Source organism: Medicago truncatula, chromosome 5 (assembly GCF_003473485.1).
Source record: "Medicago truncatula cultivar Jemalong A17 chromosome 5, MtrunA17r5.0-ANR, whole genome shotgun sequence".
Classification (NCBI taxonomy): domain Eukaryota; kingdom Viridiplantae; phylum Streptophyta; class Magnoliopsida; order Fabales; family Fabaceae; genus Medicago; species Medicago truncatula.
Genome location: NC_053046.1, coordinates 1,692,318 through 1,703,457, shown reverse-complemented (window position 1 = coordinate 1,703,457; position 11,140 = coordinate 1,692,318). Strand labels below are relative to the sequence as shown.

The following is an 11,140-nucleotide window of genomic DNA, read 5'->3' as shown; positions in this document are numbered from 1 at the left end:
GCTGAACGTAGAAGAGGAAAAGAAGAAGAGGCAGTTAGAGGGAGTGGGTTACCGAAAGAGAAAGAGAGAAATGAGAAGTAAGGAGAACTATGAGATCAAGAGACAAGGAAGAGAAGAGAGTTGAGCTGCAACCTCCATCTACAGTAAAGAAAAAGGAGAAGTCACCATTGAAGAAGCTATAGCCATCATGGAAGTTGCAAAATCAAGTTAAAATTAGGGATTCAAGTATCTCTCTTTTGGATAAAATCTAAGGTAACATAGTCTTAAACCCAAACCTTAAAACCTCTCTAGGGTGGGTTACTAAAATTGATTTATGATTAATGAATGTACTTGCTCTATTGTTGTTTGCATGCTGTAGCATCAATGTTCTAATTATTGATTTCTTTTACAAATTCTGTTTTGGATAGATTTAGAAGTGACATTGAGATTATTATTACTATTATTATGCATCTCATGATAAACAATTTATGTTTGCTGTGTAAGAGGAGAATTAGTTGTTATTGGATAAATTATATGCCATGTAGCGGTTGTGAGTGAAACAAATATGATTATTTTTCTGCATAAAAACATTATGACGTATCTGAGTTAAATTGGGTATAGATTGTGCGATTGGAATCAATTTTGAGTGAAACCAATTAGATTGGAAAGCTTACTTTTACTACTTTAATACTGTCAAGTCTTATATTTTTATATTGTTTATGTGATTTATAGTGGTTTTATGAAATCAGCTGTTCGATTTTACAAATTATGTTGTGTCAGTCAGCTTAGAAAGTTAATATCTTAAGACTGGAAACTCTTTTTCGAGTAGGACCAGTTGCGTTGGACATATAGTAGTTTCTTCATGTTTAATTTCATAATTTTATGATTTGCCTATATGTCCCAGTTGCTATTTAAACACAGCTGTTCTGTCATAGAATTATAAGGTATATGGTTGACTTTAGATAATCCAAAATTTGAGTTTTATGAATCGGCTTGGTGTGAAACTAAAGTTCTAGATTTGGTTAGTGAATGCATGATCGATCAATGTTGTTTAATGCTGGTTTAGCCTAACTACAAGTGACTGATTATGGTTGAACCATGGCTGAATTTTATGGATAGATTGTTAGAAAAAGTGTATTGGACTGATTATGAATTATGGGTTGAAAATTTTGCTGTGTAACCCAAAATGGAGAAATTATTGGATTTTAAGATTCTGCCCTCAATTCCCTACAGTTTAGATATAAATTTTGTACGATTTGGATCAAGAATGAATTCAGAAAACACATTAGAAGTTGGACTGTAGTGCTGAAAATCTGCAGAAAAAGCTATGCGGGTTTTGGCATGAAAATTGCAAAATAAGCGATTTTGAAGTTTAAGTTGCTGAATAAATGATCTAAAAGTTGTTCATAAGTGTTTGGTTGTGTGGGTTGATGTTTGGAATGAATTCAGAACATGCAGAGGCCATAAGCTGCAATTAAGCTGTTTTGAGAAAAGTGCCTATGGGGCATAGCAGGAGCTGAAATGGGACGTAAGCAGCGTCGAGACTTTAAAAAAAATGTTTAAGGTGAGTTCCTTTAGTTGTAGAACCCACCTCTTGGGTAGTTTATGATTATGTTTTAGTGAGATAAATATTTGTGGTTTGTTGTTTTCATAGAGTTCTCTACATCTCTTCCTAATTTGCAGTTTCCCATAGAGTTGCAGCAACACATCATATCGCATAAGAGGGTGGTTCAAGCGATGATGATAGATAGAAGGTTTCTAATTGCGGGGAGTGGCTTGCTGAACCTTTCACAAATCAAGGTAATATTTGTGTGTTTGATTTTATAAAAAATCTTGGTTTGTGTTTATGATGGGGAGTAATAGTAGAGGAAAAGATGGTGAAGGAACTTCTGGAATTAACAGGGTTGATGATGATGATGATGATGATGATGATAGTTATGAATATTTACAAGAGATGAATTTTGTGCCTTATGAAACACTTCTTCACAATAACATGAATACCAATGGTTTTGTAGTTCCCTTTGTGATGCAACAGGTTAGAGACACATGATCCTTTTTTCAATTTCTTTTTATTTTAGAGAGATTTTTATGATAATGAATTTGTGAATTTCTGGAGACACTTCTAAACAAATTTTATGATAATGAATTTGTGAATTTTTCATCACCTCCAAGTTTCTCGTGCGTCTTACTTTCGGATTGTAAAATCCAAAAAAAATGTGGAGGGAGGGAGTATCTTATGCTTTTTTAGAAATTAAATCTAAATAAGGCCACATTTGACATGCTGATATTGTGCATTTTGTCTCCCGACTAATGAGTGGTATAAATTTAGGCAGGAACCACTTGTGCTACAGTTCTAATCCGAGCAATATTTACGGAAGGATGCAAATCAGTAGCAGCTGAATGAATGCAATGGATCTGAGGCGAGGTATAAATATGGATGTTGATGCTGTTGTGACAAACTTGAAAAGCAGAGCACGAATGATTGACACTTCCGAAGAAATAACTCAGGTATGTGTATCAAATTTTTAGAGCTAATAGGCATATTCCAAGAAAGTGGTGACTACCTCAAGGACTGCAGGACAGTAGTTTTTATGAGTTTTGTATTTTTAATTTTGTATTTCTAAATATGTAGATGCTTAAAATAAATTAGAGCTCAACATTCAGAAAATAACAATCTCAACTGGTGTAGTCACTGTCACAAACTGTCTGAATTTGAATTTATGTATTGTTGCCATTGGTCCTTTAATTACTGATTGTAAACATCTCATGACTCAATTAGAGAGTGTCAAAGTCACATGTTAGGAGACATTCAGTTCATTGAAATTTCAATCACCTGCCTCAATTACTGACTGAAAATTTACTGAGGTCTCAGTCAGTCCTGGATACTTTCAATTGAGTCATGAGATGTTTCCAATCAGTAATTAAAGATTAGTTGCTGGTGAAGCAGGATTAGAGTAGATCTTTCAATTGTATTTGCATTTCCACAGTTTATGGGCTGATTCAATATTCTATATAGCTATAAGGTGTGTCCCTGTTGCTGGGGTATTATTATTAGTGTGACACTTTTGCGTTCATTTCTCTCTTGCATTTGGTCCTGGACTATAGGTGTTTTTGTGTCTTAGTATGTTGATTTGTGTATTTCAGACTTTCTTTGTAATCCTTCTTCCATGCACACCTTTGTGTTTTGTCGTAAAATGTAGTGTTATGTTGTTTTTTAGTTCTTGCATTTCTTGGCAAAATTTTATCAATTGGAATTTGTTAGAAGTAACAATGGCAATTTTAATGCTCGAAAATATGCATTTGATAGACACTTTAAAGTTGTGCCACGTTATGTTTACTAAGAGCATTGAGATGGTAACTCATTCTCTTTCTTGGTTCCCTGGTAGCTTACCTAAGTTTTGAGACAATGTGTGCCTCTGTCATGAAAAAACTAAAAAACTGATGATATGGTTTTAACATTTTTCTTACCAATACATTTATAAAGTTATACCCCTTTATACATATATCTTATTGAACATGAGTCATAATTCTATGTCATCCCTATTGAAGTTCAATAATCATGTCTCTCAATCTATGATTAGACTTGTGAACACGAATGTGCTCAATGTAAGACTAAATCTCTGCTTCATCATTATCAGGGTCGACTGAAGCAATGTCTTTAACAATTGTCTTCCCCGTCAAAGCACCATTTCTCAATCTAAGAATATCCTTATCTCCAAAATTAGAGGTAAAGTTATTTTCTTTTTGTCTCTCTCACATATACAATTCAAAGAAAAACCATGACCATGTGTATTAGATAAATTTCCAATTTACAACAACTATTGAATAAGTTTTATTTTGTCAAGTTCAAATATCAGACAATTCAAGCATTTTAATTAATATCTATGATACACAGCTTATTCTTTATGTGAATAAAAATGACCATGCATACTCTGTGCTTTCAATATAAGAGAAAAGCTCCTATAAGATACTGGTTAATCCTAATATATGTTTTGAAACTCAACTTGCTTGAATCTTACTATGTCATTCTGTCCTAGATTAATGGAAGGTTAATGAGATTTTGTAGCTGGTCTGCTCGGTTGTTTTTATTGTGTCATTCTTCGGCTGTCATGCTCATCTGCACCGGTGTTTTTGCAGTGGTTAGGATGGTTTATGTGTCTCGGAAGTTGGAATTGGATCAAGCTGCTTGAGTGTTGTCCGATACACAACAGTTGGTGAAATACTTCTCTGCAATCGCGGTGTAGTAGAATCTACATATATTAGGACTTTTGTTGGTATCTTGAGATGTTTAGGATCTAATTATTCAAGTATATGGTGTGATGTTAATTGGCTTGAATAATTCTAGCTATTGTTGAATTTAAATAATTAAGTGATGGTCCTTATTTAGTGCCGTAACATTTTGGGATTGGCTTAGTACACTTGGATTTTATCTTAGGAAATCAGTTTCATTTGACTTATTCAAACATATAGTAAGGATTTTTTTAAAAAAAAAACAGTATTCAACCCGTGCGAAGGACGCGACCTTCGTTCTCAAAATTACGAAGAATAGCAATGTTCCGTAATTTGAACATCTCTCCTTTAGAGGATTTTTTTTTTAAAAATACATAATTCAACCCGTGCGAAGCACGGGTTTGTAACTAGTTTTTGATGAAAAACAAGTATTATAGTTCTTACGTTTGGTTAATTTCAACCAATTGTCAACTCGTAAGCCTACGTAGACTTGGAAAAAGTCAATAGACTCGACTCGTAGACTCGTAAGAGTCTATGAAAAATTAAAATTGACTTTAAAAAAACATATAAAAGACACATAAATGACATATATGTGTGTATAAAACACTAATTAACATAAAAAATAAAATTTCAAACTCAATAACAAACTTTTTAACAAAAAAAACTCATATTAGAGCAAACAAAGTAGAAAAGTACGTAGGTAATGTTTTAATTCCTTCCTAGTTGGCTACTTTATATACCAAAAAATCCTAAAGGTTCGTGTGAAATTTTGTTCATCGTTAAAATTACTGGTCGTACCTGATCAGAAGATGACTGTCGATGCTCTTTAATGCGGTGGTTACTGGTGGTGGAAATGCGTCAATTTGAGCACTGGAACCAAGGGGATACCTGCAGACACTCTGACGCTCAAGCCAGTAGAGGTCAGAAATGGGGGGTTAAGAAGTGAGAGAGATTCCACCTTGGGGATTGCGAAGAGTTCCCTTTATATAGAGGTGGGTGAATGCAGAGTCGTTGTAATGGCACACGTGTGTTCGGAGGATACGAAATCGGGAGAAGTGTAACCACCGATGAGAGATTCGCGCGAACGTGGAGAGAGACGTTACAGATCATTTGAACTGGTCTCAGTTGCTTCGTGCACCCCCCTCGCTGGAAAGGGGTATGTTGCGAGTAAACTGTCAAATATGGTATTGAGCTTGATTTATTATTGGGCCTAAGCAATTGGACCCTAGGTCTCTGACCGGTCCAAAACAATCACCATCACCATCATCAAAACGAGCATCTTGACTATGATCATCAAACTTAACCCCTGACAAAACACCTTATTCACCATCAGTCGTAACCTAACTTGGATTATTTTAACCTCCACCACTTCTTTGGACATTATTATAAAAAAAATCATTTTTCACAATATTTTCATACACAACAAGAAAACGTGATCGTTGAAGAAAGCATAAAATGTCGTTGGTGAAGGTGAATACGACCTGAATTCTTCTATATTTGGTGAGAATGTGAGTTATGTTTCTAAACTGAGAGTGAGATCGGGAAGAAAAAAAAAAGAGAATTCTAGGTTTTTTTTCCCTTTCAAATTTTGTTTAGTTCGTGGTTTTTTTTTTCAAAAAAAATCTACTCGCATAAAATTCTTTTTTTTTTTGACCTAAAAAGCGATTCTATACATGATTCCACTCATTTTTACCTTCTAGACTCGTAAATTCGTATGGATCTACGAATCTATTTGCAAGTTTGACAATCATAACCGTTTTAGTTAACTTATGTTACTTTTCTTTATTAATCAAATTTTTTCAGTTAGCTTTCTCCAACTTCTAGATCACACTGTATAAATTTTCTAATTCGTCATGGGATTTTAGGAGGTTTGATATTCTTTAGGGTTAAATATGTTTTTGATCCTTATAAAATTGAGATCTTTTAAGTTTAATTCTTACTTAATTTCAATAGTTCTTTTAGTCCCTAAAAAAATTCTGCACTCAGTAGTAGTCCCTACATAATTCAAATTTGTTTAATTTATGCTTAAACTCTTGAGTTTTTGGATAATTTTTTGCAGACATGTTAACAACATTACTAAAAGCTCCTATGCAAAAAATTGTCACAAAATTTGATTTATACGTCCATATTTTATTACTTTTATCATTAACTTTTGTCGTTTTAAAAAATTCATATTTAATTCGTTTCATGTTAAAAAATTCTAAATTTTAGTAAATGAACTTTTCATAGTGTTCTAAACTTGTCTTAAAGAAATCGTTCAAAAATTTAAGAGTTTAAGGATAGTTAAACAAACTTTATTTTAGTAGGGACTAAAATTAGAAGTAATTTTTTTTTTGTAGGGACTAAAAAACCTATTAAAACTAAATAAGGACTAAACTTAGTAGTTCCCAATTTTATAGAGAAAAAAACATATTTAACTATATTCTTTATGGGTGGGATTCACACATTCTTTTTGCAGTTGGGTCCATGTGCTAGAAATTGTGATACTTTAAAGCATCATAATTTTATTTACTCTTTTAAAAAATTTTAATGAAAAAAGAGGGCAAAACCAAAGAAAAGTATATAATGGTACCACAGTATTAAACTAAATAATATAGCATTTTCTTTATCATATAATGGTATTACAAAATCTATGGTTGGATGGAATCTATTATTAAATAAATCATGCTTACAAAATTTGATGTTGATCAGATATCATTTGATATATTAACCGGACACAAAAATTACCCCGTTTTTATAAAAGTTTATAAGACGTTAATTTTAATGTCACTCATAGGCATATCAAATGGTATCCAATTAACATTAAATTTTGTAGACATGATCTATGTGATAATAGCTTTCAATCAAACGGTGAATTTTTAATGCAATTATGTGATAAAGAATTATAAAAAATGTCATATATTAACTTTGACACCATAGTATAGATCAATTGTTGATCCTATATATATATATATATATCATTTTTGACTTCTTAAAAAAACCTATACACCTCTAAAATAAAACACATACAATTAAATATAATTTAATCAATAATAAATAATATTAATTTGAAATCAAAGTTGATTAGAAATTTTAAGTGTTTGATGTACAATAATTTTAGCAGAGTTTTGACATAAGTTAAAATGTTGTATAGTCTCTATTAATCTTTAAGTCTTCGATAATTTATATAGAGATATGAAAGAGACGTTGTAGAGGCAGCACATCATAGAGTCCTTGGTTTAAGTTTGATCAATCATCATTGATTTGTTGCTTGATATGGTTAATGTTTAAGAGGGGATAATTTGAAAATCATTCCTTGATACAAAATTAATCAATTAAGACATGAATGTATTCTTTTAAGTCACCTAATAATATAGAATTTTTAAGTCAACAATGAACGTATTTCATATTTTTAAAGGGAATGTATTTCATTATGACTTAAAAATAATTAAATAAATTTTTTGTCCTATAAATGTAGTCAATTTCGGTTTTAGTCCTCATAAAATAAAAGACATGTTTTGGTCCTATAAAAAACATAAAATAAAATATAATTTAATCAATAGCAAATAATATTCATTTAAAATAACATTAATTAATTGAACAAAAAAATAATTAAATAAGCCATGAATGTTTTCTTTTAAGTAGGGGTGTTCAAAACCGAACCAACCCAATAGCAAAACTGCAAATTGAACAAACCCAAACCGAAAACCGCAAAAATTACATTTGATTCCAATGTATTCAGATCATATTTTCACTCAACCGTATGGTTTGATTTAGTTTGCAGTTTTTATTTTAGCAACTGAACCAAACCGCAACATAGAAACATGAATTAAAGTTAGGTCACAAACCTAGTATCCATAGAAATTCAATGAGGAATTTGATAGAATGACTTGTTTTTTCTCTTATTTTTTACTACGACATTGTTTAAGTTTTTTTTCAATGCTTTTGCTTTTAAAATTACATTTATGTGCTTTAATTTATTTATACTTGCACTTTTGCATATATGTTTATGTCAGATATATATTGAATAGAAATTCAATGTAAACTTTTAGAGAATGATAAAATCTTAGAGTTTTGCATTTCTTATCAAAGAGAATTGTTTTTTGGTCCATGTTTTTAATTTCGTCTCTGTTGATGGGAGGATGAAAATAAAATTGTAATGTTGGATCAAATTTAAAATATTGTTGAAAATAAGTTGTTTTTAACTTTTAACTTGATTTTAACGTTGAAATAAAAAATTTGTATTGTCTCGTAAAAAACCGCAACAACCGAACCAATCCAAAGCTCATTGGTTTGGTTTGATTTTCATTTTAAAAATCATCAACTGAACCAAACTAAACCACATAATTTCTTATCTTGTAATTCGGATGATTTTTAACCTCAAAACCGAACCAACTGCACCTCAAACACGTCTACTTTAAGTCACCTAAGAATATATGATTATTAAGTCAAACCAAATATCGTACCATTGGAAACATTTATTATTTAAAACTTGATTCTAGAAATTGAAGACTATATAACAAAAAATATTAATTCCAAATCACATATATATCGAGTTTAAAAGAATATATTTAATCAAAAAAAGAATATATGATTCACAATAAAATGTTTTTTTTAGTCAACAAAATGATCATATTTTCACAATAAAATGGTTTTTTTTTTAGTCAACAAAATGATATATTTTCTTAGAGGTCAACAAAATGATCTTGAAAATAAAAAAATAAATGATTAAAATTAAACACACAACAATGTTATATAATGATCACAGCTTTGTCTAAATTTCTTCGTATTTCAAAACCTCTTTCTGTTCTATCACATACAGAGAAAGAAAAAATGGTTCCTCTCCAATCATTTAATCCATACCTAGCCATCATTTTACTATTGTTCCACCTCTTACATTTTTCATCCATTGAAGCCCAAAATGACGGGTTCACTGTTAAACTCATTCGGAAGTCATCTCACCTTTCATCTAACAATATTCAAGATATTGTACAAGCACCTATAAATGCATATATTGGCCAATATCTCATGGAGTTGTATATTGGAACTCCACCAATAAAAATATCAGGTACCGTAGACACGGGAAGTGACCTGATATGGGTCCAATGTGTACCTTGTTTAGGGTGCTACAACCAAATAAACCCTATGTTTGATCCTCTAAAATCTTCAACATACACTAATATCTCATGTGATTCTCCATTGTGCTACAAACCTTACATAGGTGAGTGTTCTCCTGAGAAACGGTGCGATTACACCTATGGCTATGCAGATAGTTCTCTAACCAAGGGTGTTCTTGCACAAGAAACAGTTACCTTAACATCAAACACGGGGAAACCTATTTCCCTTCAAGGAATTCTTTTTGGTTGTGGACATAACAACACAGGGAATTTTAATGACCATGAGATGGGTCTCATTGGTCTTGGAGGAGGACCAACGTCACTTGTTTCTCAAATAGGTCCTTTATTTGGAGGCAAAAAGTTTTCTCAATGTTTGGTTCCTTTCCTCACCGACATAACAATTTCAAGCCAAATGAGTTTTGGAAAAGGGAGTGAAGTGTTAGGGGAAGGCGTGGTTACTACACCTTTAGTTCAACGTGAACAAGATATGACATCATATTATGTTACATTACTAGGTATTAGTGTGGAAGACACATATCTTCCCATGAATAGTACTATTGAAAAGGGTAACATGTTGGTTGATTCGGGAACACCACCGAATATATTACCACAACAATTGTATGATAGAGTGTATGTTGAAGTCAAAAACAAAGTTCCATTGGAACCCATTACGGATGATCCAAGTTTGGGTCCTCAACTTTGCTATCGTACACAAACTAATCTTAAAGGGCCAACACTTACATACCATTTTGAAGGTGCAAATTTACTTTTAACGCCGATCCAAACGTTCATTCCACCAACTCCAGAAACAAAAGGTGTTTTTTGCTTGGCAATAACCAACTGTGCTAATAGTGATCCCGGCATTTATGGTAATTTTGCACAAACAAACTACTTAATAGGGTTTGATCTAGATAGACAAATAGTATCTTTCAAGCCAACAGATTGCACCAAACAATAGAGTTAAGTCAAATTCAAGTCATGTATTTTTACAATAACTTGTAGCACCAATGTTTGATCTTGTTTGAATAATGAATTATGACTTAAGATTAAAGAAAATATACAACAACTTTTTTCGTATTATTACATTAAGATAAGATAAGATATGCATTCCATTTGTGTTGCAACCTTCACAAATAAACAACATGAAGACATCTTAAAAAATTGTTCCAAAGAAAGAAAAACAAATTAGGGTGATTAATATAAATACATTGTTGAAATAGTGATGTTTTAATACTATTATCAGTAATTTATAATTGGTTTGTTAGTCAATAATTAGGTCAACTAGGTTAGAATATGTTATATATAAACATATTAGTGGTTGTACATTTTTTTTTATCTCTGAAATATAATAGTATGTTTTCACATGGCATCGAAGCTTTTGATCTTAGGGGGCCTTGCTTCCACATAAACCTTAGCCGCCGCCTTTGCGTTTACTTTTGCTTTTTTCGCCTTATTAGAAAAGTATGAGAGAGATATTGCTTCTAAGCTTTTCAGTGTTTCATTATGATTCATTGATATTTGTTACATCAGAGAGCTAGCCTTATATAGTATAGCAAGGAATGAAATGAATCAGTAACAAACTTGCCACATCAGCACAATTTGTTACTTCTTCTATAACTACACTAACTTGATAGAACTAGTATATCTAGACTTTACAATATACTCTATTACACCCCCCACAAACTCAAGGCGGGACTCTATGAGAGTACACCTTTAGTTTGTCCCTGATGGAGGCATATTTTGCTGGAGAAAGAGGCTTGGTAAGAGGGTCTGCTAGTTGTTCAGTGCTAGGAACATGAAGAACTTGAAGTTGCTTAGAGATGACGCTTTCTTGC

General features: G+C 32.0%; 1 protein-coding gene and 1 long non-coding RNA gene across 6 annotated transcripts; both read left to right on the top strand.

Moving 5' to 3' along the window:
• Positions 1-4,392, top strand: LOC11435553 (uncharacterized). Of its 5 annotated transcripts, XR_003011931.2 has the most exons (7): positions 1-252; positions 1,429-1,543; positions 1,663-1,779; positions 1,882-2,014; positions 2,309-2,487; positions 3,618-3,706; positions 4,117-4,392. It is a non-coding gene; the product is annotated as an uncharacterized lncRNA (long non-coding RNA). The 5 variants fall into 5 exon arrangements; XR_003011932.2 differs by having other exon boundaries at positions 1,438-1,543; positions 1,663-2,014; XR_003011933.2 differs by having other exon boundaries at positions 1,663-2,014; positions 2,313-2,487.
• Positions 4,393-9,021: 4,629 nt separating this feature from the next.
• LOC11432183 (aspartic proteinase CDR1) lies at positions 9,022-10,263 on the top strand. Its single transcript, XM_003610840.1, has one exon. It carries the CDS (start codon positions 9,022-9,024, stop codon positions 10,261-10,263), a length of 1,242 nt encoding a protein of 413 aa, XP_003610888.1.
• The last annotated feature ends 877 nt before the right edge of the window (positions 10,264-11,140 follow it).